Source organism: Triturus cristatus, chromosome 6 (assembly GCF_964204655.1).
Source record: "Triturus cristatus chromosome 6, aTriCri1.1, whole genome shotgun sequence".
In the NCBI taxonomy this organism is placed as follows: Eukaryota; Metazoa; Chordata; class Amphibia; order Caudata; family Salamandridae; genus Triturus; species Triturus cristatus.
Genome location: NC_140589.1, coordinates 1,280,281,232 through 1,280,299,175, shown reverse-complemented (window position 1 = coordinate 1,280,299,175; position 17,944 = coordinate 1,280,281,232). Strand labels below are relative to the sequence as shown.

The following is a 17,944-nucleotide window of genomic DNA, read 5'->3' as shown; positions in this document are numbered from 1 at the left end:
TCCAACAAAATCAGTTTGCTCACACGGGCATCTCCAGGTCCCAAAAGATCTCTGTCACTGCAGAGTCCCCCAAGGTTTCATTACTCAACCACTAAATGGCCAATAAATCAATGATACACAATGCAACTTGAAAGTCTCCTCTACTTCAGATATCCAATACCTCAAACACAGCCTGAACATCATCCAAATCTGGATATCCAGCACCTCACTGAAACTCAGGCCAACCAAGATAAAATTCCTGGTATTTGCCTAGAAAACCAAACAAGAAAAACGACAAACCTGGTATCATGACATGTAACTTGAGGACTTCAAACCAAAACTTTCACTGAATGCCAAGTCACTTCAATTCACCATGGACACCAACTTCTCCCTCAAGGAGCACACTGAAAAAATAACCTGATAGCAGACAGAGAAATCATTTCTTCCAGAAACGTCTTCACAACTGCTGTTCAAGTCTTCGTACTCTTGTACCTGGATGGTGGTAATGCCCTGCTCCATGGCCTCGCAGACGCTGCACTAAAACATCTTAAGGGTATCGGGCACGCTGCTGCACATCTCATTTAAGGTTTGAAGAAATATGATCACACCACCCCCCCATCCTGACAGAACTCCATTGACTCTCCTTGCCGCACTGCACCATCTTCAACACCAGCTGCATCATTTACAAAGCCATCTTGGCCAGCCTCCTTGCTTATCATTCGGACAAGCTCTCCGTCTCTTGTGATTCTGGGCCCCCACAGCCAGCAGCCACAACACAATGAGACTTTAGACTAACAAGTGTAAAAGAAATGATGCAGTAGCCTTTTGCAACAATGCACTCAGGATCTGGACAATATACAATATTCCTTTATCTATTAGGGGGCCCCCAAAACTGCCCCAATTTAAGAAACAGTTGAAGACTCTCCTCTTTAAAGACCATTACATCACAATGCATTAACTGTCCACAATCTATTTACCTCTCCTATCACTCGTATAGTTTATGCTTGTATTGATCCTGTACAGTGCTCAGCGGCCTTTCGGCTAGGTTCACTCTATAGAAATAGCATATACCATACATGCCAGTAGACCTGATTCAGACTCGAGGCTCCAAAAATTGTCTTCTTTTGGCTGTCTCCTGCCTGAAATAGCCACTCTTTCAATAGAAGTCAGCGGGAGAAACACATTCTCCAGATTTCTTTTTGTGTAATCTTCCACTTTCCTCTTCTAAAATGTTGGCATGTACAATATACATACATACCCTCTTGTCTCCCTTGAGTTAACCTCTCTAGCTATGCCATTTTTATTACTTATCTGTCATCCTATCTCCCACTTCAACTCATTTCTCTAAATGAGCAGGACTAGGAGTCATTGCCTAGTATGGAGAAATTTATCGGAATTCATCTTAAAAAATGATGAAAATCCTCAGAGCTGAGCTTTGATTTTGACATTATCAGTGACAATGCCAGTTGTGGAGGTGGCTTTCTTTCTGGTAGATAATACCTGGCAATTAAAGCAGCAATTTCAAGTGCTAGTTGCATATGTTTTATTTTGATATTATGCGCTAGTCTACTAAACACTTACCAAGTCATCCTTTCCCTAGCCTTCTTGCAATTGGAAAAACAGAATGGCTAGACATTGAATACTAAAAAAAATATTCTTATTGCAAAATGCAGATATATGAAAAAGAAATTGCTTTATCAATACTTGTCTGGTTTTGCTGGCTGGCAGATTCCAGGCAAATCGGAAAGTTTATTACAGAATTCAGTTTTATTTGGCATCATTAAGCCTGGACTTATGTAAAAATGAAGGTAAAGTTGCTCTGAAGACCTCCAAAACTGGGTCTTCAAAATGCAGTGGCATGAAAAATTCTTATAATGGCCATGCACCTACGACTTCTTTTCAAGACTGTTAAAATGGCCTTTCACCTATGAGCTGTTCTTGATGCTCCACTAATGTGTCTTTTGAATGCAGTGGCCTCAAAAATCCTTAAGATGGCGCTTCACCTTCGAGCTCTTCTTGCCGCTCTACAACTGTGATTTCTACATGCAGTGGCCTCAAAAATCCTTAAGATGGCCCTGCATCTAGAAGCTCTTCTCTACACTCTACAACTGTGTCTTCTTAATGCGATGGCCTGAAAAATTCCTAGAGTGCCCTGCAGCTACAAGATCTACTCCAAAAACTGTGTGTTCTATATGCGATTGCCTCCAAAATTCCTAGGGAGCCCTGCACCTACGAGCTTTTCTCGATGCTCTACAACTGTGTCTTGTTTATGCACCGCCCTCAAGACTCTAAGATGGCACTCAAACTACAAGCTCTTCTTCTCACTCTACAATGGTGTCTTCTATATGTGGTGGCCTCAAAAATCCTCCACATGGCTCTGCACCGACGAGCTTTTCTCGACACTCTACAAATGGGCCTTCTACATGCGATGGCCTCAAAAGCCTTTAAGATGGCCTTGCGTCTACTAGCTCTTTTCGACACCTTATGACTGTGTCTGCTATATGTGGTGGCTTGAGAAATCCTGAAGACTCTACAACTGTGTCTTGTTTATGCAGTGGCCTCAAGGCTCCTTAAGATGGCACTGCCCCTACGAGCTCTTTTCCACACTCTACAAACGAGTCTTCTACATGTTGTGCACACATCTTCAAAACACATGCGGATTGATAGCGTCTAAAAGGAACGAGAACAAAGTCAATAGAGGAGGTCACTGAGGTGCACAGGGTTTTTAGGAATTGAAAAACAGCCACATTGCTGATGAGAGAACAAACAGTTAAATTCCCTGAGACAGCTGGGCCTCCCACACCCAAGCACTAGCATGGGGCTGCTGAGAGGTCAGGGAAAGTTGCCTGATTGTTTTCACTTAACAGGCAGAGTCCCACAGCTGTACACTTGAAAGCTTGGAGCGAAATAACTCCCTGATGTAGAAGGCAAAGAGGGCGCCATGTGAAACACGTTAAGAGAGCTCTTTTTGGAGTCTTTTTCTAAGGTTCACAACCGAGGAGCAGATTCATGTGAAGGCTGCCAAAAAAGCTCTCTGTCAAGGAGACAAAAAGGCAACCCATGTTTAATTTTACACTAAAAACGCGAATTCGTGTTCTGATACTAAAAGTGCTGCCCGGAAGCTGCTTCTTCCTCCCAAGAGTCCCCCCTTCTCTTCTCTAATTGCTAAATGTGGGAAAACAAAAGTTCACTGCACATAATACATCATGCATGGAGCTGCCTAGGAAATAGATTGTTGCCATTGGTGACTGCACTCTGACACACTAGGGCCCCCATCAGTAGCTGAAATAGTTCTGCATCACTTCAGTCACTGTGAGAAAAGGCAGATATTTCTTATATTTTCTTAGTTACACTTCTTGGAAATACCAGAAATGTATAACCGAGAGGTGGCTTAGGGCGCTCTATGCCACTGTAGGTAACCTTTAGGTCACAAGTTCGAATTTCTACAAGGCAGACTGAGCCTTCAGAGGTCGGTAAATTGTGTCCCATAAATTGAGCAAAAGTAACAACAGTTACTTATAGTAATTAGACATAGAAGAATACAACCACGGTATAAAGCGCTATATACAAAGTTATTAATCTTAACCCCTTGGGTGCCAGGCCTTTTCCCCCTCCTGTGCCTGGCGTTTCCCTAGCGGGTGGGTTTCATGACGAGATAGTCTCGTCATGGGCACAGCGCGACTGTGCTCCATGACGAGACTATCTCGTCATGGGCACAGAAGAGGTTAAACTCAAAGAGCCCATTCGTACAGTCATTCTGTTGCATTTAAACATAAGCTTGAGAGAAGATAAGCTGTTTCATTTTTTTGGGTATGTATAGGCCTAGAAGTCAGTCGCTTGCGGTGTGCTTTGCTAAGGGCATCATCTAAACCCATTGAAAAAGGGTACAGCTATACCGGCGGCCAAAAACGGTGGATGCAAATAAGTGCCTCATTTAAAATGAGTAAGGTATGCAAAAGAGATGGATGGAATGCTTGAATTAATCTCAGCCACTGGTTATTACTCGGGCCGCATCCCAGTCCATCGTTATTGTGCAAACCATGCCAACTCAGGTTGGATCTATACATCTGTATGCAAATCAGTCTTGACCCTGCTCCAATGGGAACAGTCCAGCTTGAACTGCCCAACCATCTCCTCCTTTGAACCGTACACAAGCAACCCAGGACCAGTTTCACCCTTGTTATGGGCTCAATTGCTGGGTATACCTTGGTTTCAGTGACACAGTGTGCACAGGACATATGGCTGTGCATACCCGTTCCACTTGGGGCAACATACTAAAGAATACAAAAGGTGATGGATGGAATGCTTGAATTAATTTCAGCCACTGGTAATTACTCGAGCGGCATCCCAATCCACTGTTATTTTGCACACCATGCCACCTGAGATTGGACCCAGTTAGTTTAATGAGCACAGTCCAGCCCTAACTGCCAAGCCAGGTCCTCCTTGAACCGGAACACAAGCAACCCAGGGCCAGTTTTGCACTTGTAGCATGGAACCAAGCTGCTTCCAGCTGATGAGCCCATGACTATGGCAAAACCGGTTTTTGGCTGCTTGTGGTCTTGTAGAGGGAGGACCTGGCTTGGCAGTTTGGGTTGGACTGTTCATATGAGGAATAGTAAAGACTGATTTGCATATGGCTGGGTCCAAATTGAGGTGGCATAGTGAGCAAAAGAGCAGTTGTTGGAGTGCTACCCTGAGCTATTGCCAGTGGTTAGACTTATTGCAAGCAGCATTCCATCACCTTTTGTGTGCTTCTTTTAAAATGACATCAGAACAAAACTTTGTGCCAGTGAAGTAGCTGTAATTTCATTGTTTTCAAATATTAAAGTTCAGTAGACCTTTGCAGCTGTTTAAGGCCATAGTTCATAAAGATGTCAGTCTGGAGAACAGACCTTGAACAGGGTTGCACCTAAATCCAATAAGTCACAACACACGTTTGCAGTCATCAGGGTTCTTTAGAATTCATTGCTAGCAGGTGTGTTAGACCAATCTGTTCAAGAGAAGCAAACAAAACTACAACTTCAAGAACACATTAGGTAGTCATATGAAAGCTGTGAACAGGAAACAAGTGTCCAGACAAGATGGTGTGAGGTGACACTCTCACCAAATGATGATCCAGACAACTGTTCCCCTCACACACCAAAGGTGTCATGCTTCATCATAGGGGTACCTCCTCGAGTAAAGGACCTGGTCTCTACGCGGGCTACAACCCCCTCGCTAAAAGGGAGGAGCACATATGAGCACCCTATGATGAAGCATGACACCTTTGGTGTGTGAGGGGAACCATCCTTAAAAAGGATCCCCCTCTAGCACATGGTTGATAAGGTCCTTTTTCTCCTCAAACCTCTATCCTGGACCCATGGACTTTTTTGTTGCTGTGTTAGTCACAAAAGACCTTGAACAAAGACACAAATATTTGAATTGGACTTTCCGTTCCACTTTAAGCTAGGGTAGAGCTTGGCAGAAGGAAGCTATGTGGTCGAACTTTCAGAGAATACATATCAATCTAGTCACAAAGTTTTTTACCAGTTGCAGAGTCCAGAGTAAGTGTGTCAGCAAGCCGAGCAAACGGTGGTGGCCATAATCTAGTCTAGAGTGGATACAAGTAATGACTTGCATGGCATGAGTGGGCTGGTGCAGGAAGGTTAATACCTTTCTTAATGTGGGATGACGACTGAGACAAAAGTTCACATGTTGTTAGATGGAAGATTTTAGGCCAAAATAACTTTACCTTGAAAAAATAAGTGAACTTGAAAATCGGAACTTTATTTGAGTCGATAAAGGATGCCCTCGAGGGGAAGTAAGATAGGGTGCAGTACTAACAGTAGGAGGATGTTTGAAGAGAAAGTAGACAGCAGAAAACACACCCACTTTGGATTCATGGGAGCTGACCACCCAATCAGAATGCTACTCTTAACTTAAGTGAGAGAAGAGGGGGGCCAGCACAGTGTGACAGACAGACTGAATTATGATAAAAGAAATCTTCAGCTTGGCTGCTGCAGCAGTATAGAGCAACTGCTTATCCCAGAAACAAAGTATGCTGAATTTACCACTCTGGAGAGGGGGATGCTACTAGGCTTACTGCTCTTACCTTAAGGCAATAGCAGGTTTTAATAACAGGTTTTAAATACCCTCCCCTCATTATGGGCCTTTGTCACGGGCTCTGGCCCATAATTGCACATCGGGTACACCTTTATTGACTACAGGAGCAGGCATTCACATATTGTTATATATCAAAAAAATGGAGGGCCTATGCAGTGAGGCGGACTAAGAGCAAGAAAAAAAAATCCAGATGGTAAAAATAAGAGAGAGTGAGAACTTTAGTAGCCTTAAAAGAGTGAAATTAACAGATCTGGCAGATGCTGAAAGCTGATGTTGGCAAATGCGGACAACCATGATAAAATTAGTAAAAATGACTCCAAGGTTACAGGCCGACAACCAGAGACAGCGAGACAAACAATGAACAAGTTGAGCGGACAGTGATGGACAAGCATTTGGAGAAACAACATTAAAATGATTACAGTCTTGTTAGGTTGTAGTACATGAAGAGGGTGTAAGATCCTGCAAGACTGAATGGCTAAGACGCAAGGCGGGGGCAGCCTTGCAGCTGAGAGGTAAAGCTCAAGAAAGATATTAAGATTAGTGAATAATACACTTAAAATCGAGATATCTCGGTTGGTAAATATTTGTTAAGGATTCAAGGCTAAATTTGGGGTGGCTTCTGATCCTTGACTACTTCAAATTCCAAACCTCGAAACACAGTTTACTTATCAAATCCATGAAACCAAAACAAAAAATGAAACAAGCAGATTATGCTCGGATCCTCTGTTAAATATGTAATTTTAACTTTTGTTGAATTCAGTGCACAGAGCTATTAAAATACTCAGTTTGAGTGATCTTACAAAGGAGAACATATCAAGTACACCAACTGAAAACGATCCGTTTTACTCAGACTACTTCACTAATTTGTTCAAGAAAGCATAACAAGTATAAGAAACCTTCTGGTGAACTTTGTGAGCTCGCACTGCTGCTGCCAGCAAAAATCTGATTTCCATACATTTTTCAAAGGATAGGGTTTCAAAGCTCCTCAACCATTTTCGAATTCGGTCACCCCCTCCCCTCCAACCCACTCAATTTCTGCTGAAACATAAGATTCTGAACAAGTGGAAGAAAGCTTCATTCTTCAGGGCCCTGCCCTGCCCTGTCTCAACTCATACAAACATTTCACAACTCTAGCACACCCCTTCCACCTGATTGGAACAGGTTCCACTCACACCTTAATGGTCTATTCCTGCATTGCATTTGAGAAACAGTAGAGAACTCATGGTACATTTTCAAAAGGAATCATTTAGAGATTTTTTGGGTGGACTTCTACGACTGCGGCCACGTTTCCGAACGTTTCCTAGGCTTGAAAACGACACACAAGCACAGTGACGTAATCTGCTGGAGAAACAGTCGGAACACCGCGGCCCAAGCCACACGTGTTCCGACTGCGCAAGTGCTACTACGGTTGGCTTAACGACGCATATGCTTTAACCAGGCATATGCATCGTTAAGGCAGTGTGCGGTCTAGCTACTTACTAGCTGCTGGCTGGCGGAAGCAGGAAGCAGCCAAGCAGCAGGAAGGATCGGGAGAGGACGTGACACGGTGAGGTAAGAGGGGTTGGGGCCAGGTTTTAGGGGGGTAGTTTGTATGGTTTTGGGGGGATCGGTATTTTTCAGGGCTTGGGGGGTTCGGGGTAGTTTTCAGGGCTGGGTGTGTCGTGGGTAGTGTTCAGGGCTGAGGGGTAGTTTATAGGACTGGGGGTAGTTTTCAGGACTGGGGAGGGGGTTGTTTTTTAGGAGGGAGGGGTAGTTTTAGGTGTCAGGGTGAGGTTTGGGTAGCCGTTTTAGGGCTCAGGGCAGGGGGCAGGAATCATAATACTTTTTAGGGTTTAGGGGGGCAGGTTAGTTTTTAGGGCTCAGGGGGAGGGATGGTGTCGTTTTTAGGGATTAGAGGAGGGCGGGTTGTTTTTAGGACTGGGGCAGGGAGGTTTCTATGGCTCGGGCTGGTTTTTAGGAGTGAGGGGTGTAGTTTTAGGGCCTAGGGCGGGGAAAGGGGTCGGAGGTTAAGACTTACCTGCCAGGTCTTAACCATGGATATGTCTTTACCATATATGCCTTAACAACACATAATTCATGGTAAAGGCATGCATGGTAAAGGCATAGTCGTGGTTAAGACTTGCGTTGTTGAGACTGTTTCGAACCAGCATGCGTGGTAAAGGCATGCATGGTTCCATCACACAGCCAATCTGCTGCCTTATTTTTTTCTCATAAGATTCCTTTGACTAACCTCACAAAGACAATTGTGCCACCACAATTCAGCACAATAAATCGTACATGTTTATGGCATATGGCTAATCCAATTAGGTATGGCAGCTATTTCAGAAGGATACAAACAATAAGCAGCAAACAATTGATAGGCAGCACTCATTTAGCACACCAGCAGATATTAATTCTCCCTTTAGCTCTTTGTTTGCTGCTGCATCAGTCCTTCCAGCCTTTGAATCTCGTGAAGAACCCACAAGCTGTCAAGAGGCAACACTGTTAAACTAGTATGGGCCTTTTTCGTACCCGCTCACTTACTTTTTATTGGGATAATGAGCTGAGGAATGACAGGAAGGATCTTGTTCCCTCCATGCTCCAGCATGTCGTGGACCCCTTGCCGTGCGAAAAACTCATAAGGATGTGTCATCTCGCAAAGCCCATCAAAGAAGAGCGGCAGATAGTGATGGTAGTCGAGCTTCTCAATCTCCACCTGAAAAGAGACACAGAGAAGAGAACTGTAATTAAGATTCAATGACAAAAATCACACTGATGAACAACTGCTTTAGAAGCGAGCAGCTTAGTGGAAAAACTGCAATGGCGGCCCTCGCCTGAAAGCTTCCTCTGCGGAGCGCAAAGAGTAAAACTAAAGGACACGTCAAACCGTTTAGATAATTCCACATTAATTTAGTGGTAACAATGCATTATAAAAAACAATTAACCTCAGTATAGAGCTTTACATCCTAAAATTTTGCAATATTTTGCCATGCTCTCCAGAGAGCGCAATCCTATTAGAGAATCCGGAATAATGTAACCTGCAAAACAAAGTGTTGTTCAATGAAAGATGACTTCAGTTTAATTGAAAAACTGGTTGTTCAATGGCTGTGACATTGCTGAGAACCCTGAGGTCTTGAGCCGGTTATGAGCACCAGCTGCTATGTCAATTGGAAAGCAGATGTGGAAATTCAGCATTACCTGGTTCCACCTGTGTCTCGTGCAACACCTCAGGAGCACCACTTTGTTTATGCTACAGAGCTGTCAATATGTGTTATTGGGCTTTGTCTAGGCTCTTTGATATCACAATACGTCTTATTGTGCCTGTGCTGGATATATGTTCTGAGTTTGTTAATAATGCCTTCTGTTGTAGGGTGGCGTGTGCCATTTCCTGATACATTATGCTATTCTGAGCACGATGATAGCCACCTCTATGGAGCATCAGTAATCAGGATATGTGTTCCGGGTTCAGTATAACGTGCGCTGTTGAGAGCTGTGTGAGAGGCATGCTGTGGTTTTTTATGAATGACACATTGTGCACGAGAGAAATGCCAAATAATAAAAATTGGCAGCTGACGGGGTCTGGTTTTGTATGTCTGAATTCTTACCAGTGATTCCTAACTGTGTCTCAATAGGTTAGTAAAGACTATATATATATATATATATATATATTGAGGGATACCATATATGAGGGATACCATAATATATATATATATATATATATATATATATATATATATATATATATATATATATATATATATATGTATATATATGTATATGGATATATGTATGTATGTGTGTGTATATATATATGTATGTGTGTGTGTATATATATATATATATATATATATATATATATTCACTGAAAAAACCATAGGTTTCACACATGTTATAGTTAGCGGAAATTTTACTGATAAAAAACCAATGAAATTCCCCCGTTATAGTTAGTGCAGGCAACTATAACTCACGCGACCGCAATCCTCTGCTGATGCTAATACTGTATTTAGACACTTATTTGCCCATGTCTTCTTCCATACATTTTTAGCTATACATATATTACAAATATTTTTTTTTCATAAAGACACATATGTCATCAGCAGAAGATTGCGGTCGCGTGAGTTATAGTTGCCTGCACTAACTATAACGGGGGAATTTCATTGGTTTTTTATCAGTAAAATTTCCGCTAACTATAACATGTGTGAAACCTATGGTTTTTTCAGTGAATTTGCAAGGTTTTTTAAATGCTAATTCCTAACTATAACGTGTGTGAAACCTATGGTTTTTTCAGTGAATTTATACGGTTTTTTAAATGCTAAGTTACTTTACGCCATTCGTGGCGTGCGCGCCCACTTAACGCAGTTCGTAACGTGCGCGCACGGTGCGCTTCGCGCACCGTGCGCGCACAGTGAGCACGCGGTGCGCTTCGCGCACCGCGCACCCACTTTACGCAGTTAGTGCCGTGCACGCACGGTGGGCACGCGGTGCGATGACAAAGCAAGAAAGCACGTCAACAAATCTGTTTCTGCTTTCCTCCGTGACTATGGTATGGGTGCCATTTACCACAACAACTTGCGTTATGACATGCAAGACATTTATAGAGGAGATGGTGTGCACTTCAATGATGAAGGGAACAGAGTCCTTAGACTCTGCATCGGTACTTACTTGTAGGTACCACTAAAAAATCATTTCATAAACACAACAGCTCTTTTTAGAGCCCCCTAATATCTAAACACTTAAATCTGAATTTCATTTTTTTTTTTTTTTTTCTACCGTACGCTTACCGTAAGCTTACCGTACGCGTACCCCGTGATTTTTTTTAAAATCAATAAATGTTTTCTTTGTACTTTACAGTCCTTCTTTGACCCCCTCACAAATGTAAGGGGGTCTGTAACTCTCCTCATTGCCCCCTTTTCTTGTTTTCACTCTTTTTTTTCTGAGTGAAACACACAAAATGGCGGCCGCCGCTTCCTGGTTTCGGCCGATTCGAATGTTTACTAAGATCTAACAGCCAATCAGAATCGCGCTCGCGCACGCCACCGTACGCGTACCGTAAGCTTACCGTAAGCGTACGGTAAGCGTACCGTAAGCGGGCTCAGATATATATATTGATTTAAAGGCTATTTTCTCAGAATCTACTGAACAGATTTACACCAAACCTACAAAAGGCACTTCCTTGACCTAGGGACTACCTCTCTGCCAAATTTCTAGTAATTCTGTTCAGCCGTTCGGGCTGTAGCTCGTTCTAAAGGTCCTATGGAAAAATGCATGGGAAAAACGCGTTTTGGGACCCCCCTTTTATCTCAGCCCCCACTTGACGTATCCCCCCGAGACTTTCAGGGTAGGAGCGGAGCGTAGCGCCCCACCTATTTTGAGAAATTCGCGAGGATTCATCGACCGGCGCCAAAGTTATTCAAAATAGAATGTTGCGGATTTCCTATGGAAAAGGGGTCCTAACTATAACTACCTACTGGCGACCGCCAGTAGGTAATATATATATAAATATATATATATATATATATTATTCCTCGATACCAAATCCATTTATTTGTGAATGGCCCCCAGTCACTGCCTAGTCTTGGACTTAATTTTTCACAAATCTATATGCTATGTCGAAAGCTTTAACTTTGAATTCCTACAGCCTCCAGCTGCACCTGAGCAGAAGTGCATCTGCCCATGTAAACATCGACTGAAGAACAGAAATAGGACATTTTGACATTTCGCTAGAGTTTGGTACAACTACAACCAGTGGTTAATTTGTAACAAAATAAGTGCCGGGGCTCTTGTCAGGAGGCAGCTTGCACCGACTCATTTCTCCTGTTAGCGATGCCTAAAACAGAACCAACTACTAACCTTGAACCAGGGGAGAGGATGTGGCATAATGACCAGAGCTGTTGACTTCGGAGCTGGGGAACCAAGTTTGAGTCTCGGCATCTGCTCAACATCCTGTGATTCTGGACAAATCTGTTAATTTTCCCGTGCCTACCAGAAATGAATGTCCTTAACTGGTGCTCAGGAAAAGTGCTGGTGTTGATGATTAAGTGCCAGTGTTGAGCACTGGAAACCACCAGCTCAAATTAAGCACTACAACTCAATACAAAAGGGTAGCTTTCACATAACATCCACGGAAATACAAAAATCAAAATTGGCTGACTGATAGGTGTTGAGATGGAGCCAATCCTTAATGATGGAAAAATGTATACATTTGTCTTTCAGGGTATGGGACATGAGTGGATTTCCACATGAATCGGGATTGCCTCAAACTAATTTTATCAATTGTATTGATAAAATGAAGTGTAAATTGGTTGTTGTTAAGTAGCGTACGGTAGTGCCCTGCAGTAAAATGGGCATAGAAAGTAGCATTCGAAAACATAATTTTACAAGTCCATCATGTCCTAGTCTGGAGAAATCCACGTTATCAGCTATGGCTGCTATACAAGAAAATTATTTATTTTAAAATTGGATAAAGAAAAAACGCAACATAGAAAGGGGAAGAGAAGAGACCCAGCCTAGGTCATATTCCATATACAGAAGAAGATCGACTAGTTATTTTTAAGTATTCAAATGGGTCATATTAACGTTTGCCTGTTTGTGCATTTTACTGTAAATTTGCGTACATGTAAGAAAAAACTGTTGTTACACCGTTATTTCTGCTATATTTTTGATTTTCTGACACTAAACAGTCGAGAAGACCTTTGCATTGTAGGCTCAGATTTTCACTTATTCTCATGCATGAGACTATCGTACACTGAGGAACATTTCCAAAGTAGCATGGCCATCTCTCGTTCACTGGACATGGATTTTTCAGTGCTTAATGAGAAGAGGTACTATATGTAGCCAAAGCATATCTAATGAATTTTTAAATAGTTAGAAACAGGCACTGCCAACTTAAGGTATGAAGCGGGTTACTAAGAGTCTTTTACTGTCAGAATAACATAAAAGGAATGGGTTTTGTAAAAGGAATATGGCCTGCTCTTGAAGAATTTATATTTTAATAGTCCAAGCCAGCATTTTAATTAGACGGGACTGCTGTACTTCGCTATTTCTGGGCTTGCCAGTCTTTGTACTCACTAGAGTAGAAAAAATTCAGAATATGACAGCACAATTGATCCTCAATCTCCCTCAGGAGGCATCTGCTTCGGCAGCACTGAGGAAGCTGTATTGGCATCCCATGACTCACAGATCAACTTTAAAGTGTTGTACCTGTTTCTCGATGTTTTCACATCTTAGGCCCCCCCATATTTGAAGAAAATTGTTTCAGAATTATAGTCCTGCCCGGAAATGAACATGATCTTCGAAAGCCTTGCTAGTAGAGGTCCCTCGAGTTAAAGACAGAACTAGGTGGCCGAGTGTCTTCTCTGGTGGTGGAGAAGGCAATGCTTAATTTGAGCTGGTGGTTTCCGGTGCTCAGCACCGGCACTTAACCATCAAAATCGGCACTCTTCATGAGCACCAGTTAAGGACATTAATTTCTGGTAGGCATGGGGAGATTAACAGATTTTCCCAGAATCACAGGATGTTGAGTCGATGAGGAGACTCACACCTTGTTCCACAGCTCCGTAGTCGACAGCTCTGGCCATTACGCCACATCCTCTGCCTAGTTTCATGGTTTGTAGTTGGTTCCGTTCAGGGCACAAGTCGGGGGTACATGTAGGTACACGGCATCCACCCAATCTTTTCACAGGGTGGACACCGTCTTCCCTGCCAAGAAGTTGGGCCCCACAGAAATATGCTGAACTTGTCCCGATGTAATTCTCAGACACCGGGACACATTTAACAGCACCTGTACATTGTCTGCTTTTGATTCCCAGCAGCAATGTGTAGGCGGTGAGGGGGCTTTTTTTCACCTCCAGCTGGGCCGAAGTTAAGGGGCCATCAGGCCTCCTTTTGTTTGGATATCCTGACTGGAGGTGGGCTGAAACCTCACACTTAAATGTAAAAAGGGGAAACAAAGGCACACAGCTTGTTATCTCTTCACAGGTACTTAAGAGAGGCAGCTTTTGCCTCTGTTCAGTGCCTGTATATACGTGATGCATGCAGTGTAAGAATGTCAGGTGTGTTGGTTCATCCCTGTATTTACACAAATAACAATTTCAATAGCACTATTTTATTGCTTTTATATCGCTATGCAACCCAATGCAGGGCATCAGAGCTCTTTACGTAACATACACATTATACATTGACAATAAATCATGTACATGTGCAAATCAACGTACAAGATGAGTTACATGAGACAGTGAGGATTACAATGTGTAGGAGTCACATGTCCTTCATATCTCACGGTGGTCTATTAGAAGGGTTACAATTTATGAACTGCAAGTAACAAAAGGATCTGTGTTAAAAGCAGTAACTCACTTTACTATCTACATAAAATAAAAATCTGTCATCTGCGTGTTTTAGGATGTGCTTTGCAGGAGACACATTTACCTTCTCTACTACTCAGATTGAAATCTGGGACTCCACAAAACACAGATCTCTCCAGCAAGTGCATTAACCACCAGAGTTATCTCACCAACATTACTATACCCTGAGATTCACTGGGCACCTTCACACCAGATGCCTTAACCCAATCAAATATTTTAAAATGTAGACTTTGCAACCAATTAAGCATAACAGATCTACTACCATGCTTCTCCTTGTTGGCAATTTCTATATGTCAGGGTTTAAAAAAATAAATGTCTTAGTTGAGGTACAGATTTTGTGTCAGGATTGTGCCACTTTTTTGGCACAACCCCAACGCCAAATCTCATTTATTAAATCTCATAATGTGCTTAAATGTACTCATGATATATCTGATAAACATATGTGTGAGGTCTTAATATCTGATGTCACTACTTGTGATGCCACTGCCAATGTCAAGCGTCGTGACATCATGCGCTGTGATGGCACGCGTTATGATTTATCTTGCATACTGCCTAATCTGGTTAGTCCCCCCACTTCTTTTTAGGAATTGTGCCCTGGTTCCATTTCAGGCAGCGCTAGCAGGAGTAATGGGCTGGTGCAAGCTACCCCCTGACGAGAGCCTAGGGTGACCAACCGTCCGTAAATTTCACGGACCGTCCGTAATTTGGACCTCACGTCCGTTGTCCGTGAGGATCCTTTTTACTTACGCCTTTTGTCCGTAATTCTGGCCCTAGCAGGGAGCAGAGCTGTTCCCCCTGCGAGAGGCCTCAGTTCCAAGGTGTGGCGACCTGGCACTCATTCTCGAAGCACAGCAGCAGCCCACCCGCCCATTGTCATTCTGGATGCGGCTGATTGCCACATGCAGAATGACAATGGTCAGTTTGGGGTGTTACAGCATGTGGTGCCCTCCTCCTGCGCAGTAGCGGCGGCAACATTAACAGCTAGTGAGGAGCGATTCCCAAAACATCTCGCCAGAAGTATGTTGCTGGCCACAGGGTCGGAGGCCATCTCTCTCTTCTTTTGGCACATGTTGAAAGCTAACACATGTGCAACATTTGAAAATTAACAGAGGCTGTAACGTGTTTCAAATAAAAGTTCAATCATTTTAAGGCTGGTTTATCACAAAGTTTTGTCTAAAATAAAAAAAAAGCTGAGAAGGGAAGGCTCCTGAAAGGCTGTTTATCAGTGAGTCAAGTTCCCAACGAGGCACGCTGGTGATGAGGGCTGAGGCTGTCCCTTCCCTCCAGCTTGCTCGCTCAAATCACAGAGGCAAACACTCCGCAACTGGCTGTGCATAAAAGGCTAGAACCACCCTCTTCATTCCTGGAAAGGTAAAGAAGCATGCAGGGGCGCCTCACTCCACTGTAATTTTTGGGATTCCTAGCTCCTGCACAAGAATCCACGAACACCCCGGATGGGTTTCATTTGTGTCTGAAGTGTTACGCATGTTTGTGCACTTAGGTTTATTCAACATAACAGGATGCAATCGTTTTTCAGGGAACGCGTGTAAAAGTGTTAGGTGCCCTAATCTCATGCTGCTGTTTCAGCCTTCTATCTTCACTAGGTCGATAAAATTATGATAATGAATTTGTGTAAGGAGTCTAACATATCGGGTATACTGCGCCAACTAACTTTTCGGAATGAATGTGCGCTTTACAAGTGCACTTTATGTCGTTTATGTTTTTTTCAGTGAATGATGTACTGGGGTCGTCCTAGTTCACACGGGCACCCATTATGCACATTTCACACAGCTTGAAACCTGACAAATGTACATTCCTATTGTTTTACAGGCTGGATGGGTGAAAGGGTAAATGGTTGGATGGATGAGTGAATGGATGGATGGGTGGAAGAGTGGATAGATGAGTGAAAGGATGATTGGGTGAAATGGTAGGATGGATTAGTGAATGGATGGATGAATGAAATGATGGATGGAAGGATAGACAATGGATATGTTTTGATATGATTGAAAAGGTTTGGATATAGATGGGCACACAGATGGAAGGCCAGAATGAATGGTGAAAGACTGAATGATTGATGAATGAATGAATGGATGACAGAATGTAAATTTGAAATGGTGGACATCACCGGTTTGATGGAAGGATGAATGGCTAGATCCTTGTACAACAGAGCTCTTCCGGGGAGGGTTGTGATGACTTGCTTTGCTTTCTTGGTGCCATAAGAGCTTCAGTTCAAAGTGGGAGGTGTTTACATTTTCTGGCTACTCCCTTGCCTATATGTTACTATTCTGTATTTGTTGTGTGCTTACATGTGGGATCTATACATCATGCATATGGCATTTTGAGTGACACCCAACTGCTACTTGAATGTTACACTAGTAATTGTAAATTTGTGCATGTTTTGTTTTAGGTGTAAGGTTTTAGAGAGAGCTTCATAGTGCCAATAGCTGTGCTTGAGATGTATATAGTAATTGTAGCAATAGGCATGGCGTCAAAAATAAACTATGTAATAGTGTATTGACAGTAGATTCTTTAAGAAAGCTGCAGGGAAAAGCACCTTTGTGACTTGCGTCAGCTAGTGCAACTCTCTGCGAAGCCACCTTTGGCAAAGCAAGATTCCATATTTTAAGTTCCACTTGCTGAAACACCCATAATGCGTTCCCTATAGTTGGTTCATTACAGCAATCCTCCATAGTTCACCTATGAGTGCCGCTTTACATCTCACAATGACACTCAGATGTGAGATGCTTGTATCAAAGTCTATCCGAGCAGATCTTCCTGACCCCTTATCTCACCAAACATGCCTGCTCACGACCATGAGTTGTAAACAAAACATCAGTCTGGACAACCCAGTGCAGTAACCATATAAATAGATTATTATCAAATGAAATACCACAAAAAGACCTGCGCAGTTGCTCAAAGCTGCACGCATTCCGAAAAACGATTGTCTCAACCTAATCCAAAACTTATTTGACTTGTATGTAGGTGGTTGTCTATTTACGTACTTTTATATTATCGCGCCACTTCCTCTGATATGTCTGTAAAACGTACCTTTTGTCCCGAAGTTTTGTCCTGAATTTTGACCTTCTGTCCTGATTTTTTGTCCTGAATTTTTACCCCCTGTCCTGAATTTTTACACTCAATGTCCTGAATTCGCACCCATGCCAGTTGCTCACCCTACGAGAGCCCCAGCACTTATTTTGTTACAAATTAACCACTGGGCGAAGACCTGAGATGTGTTACAAGTGCTCCATAATTTTTGGTCTTTAGGAAAGCAATTAAGACATTTAGACAATAGGGAATCAGGATGTCAAGACACATTCAATTGGATGTTATTCCAGGTAGCGCCACGGCGCCATTTTTGATAACAGAGCGCTATACAAATTACCATTACATTATATTTTAGGAAGGGAAGCCGTATCAAACCAAGAAGGGACACGAGAGAAGGAGCTTGCATGTGAAACCCTTCCACGCTTCTCCCCTGCCTTCGACTCTGCAGTCAGCAACTGTGCTTAAGATACTGTCTG

At 42.8% G+C, this 17,944-nt stretch overlaps 1 protein-coding gene across 1 annotated transcript in view; it reads right to left on the bottom strand.

The window, feature by feature from the left end:
* PACRG (parkin coregulated) overlaps window positions 1-17,944 on the bottom strand; it is a 1,191,188-nt gene that overhangs the window by 499,341 nt on the left and 673,903 nt on the right. The window contains exon 3 of the mRNA XM_085612225.1: window positions 8,605-8,776. Coding sequence (XP_085468351.1) covers window positions 8,605-8,776 — 172 coding nt within the window. The remainder of the gene's footprint in view (window positions 1-8,604; window positions 8,777-17,944) is intronic.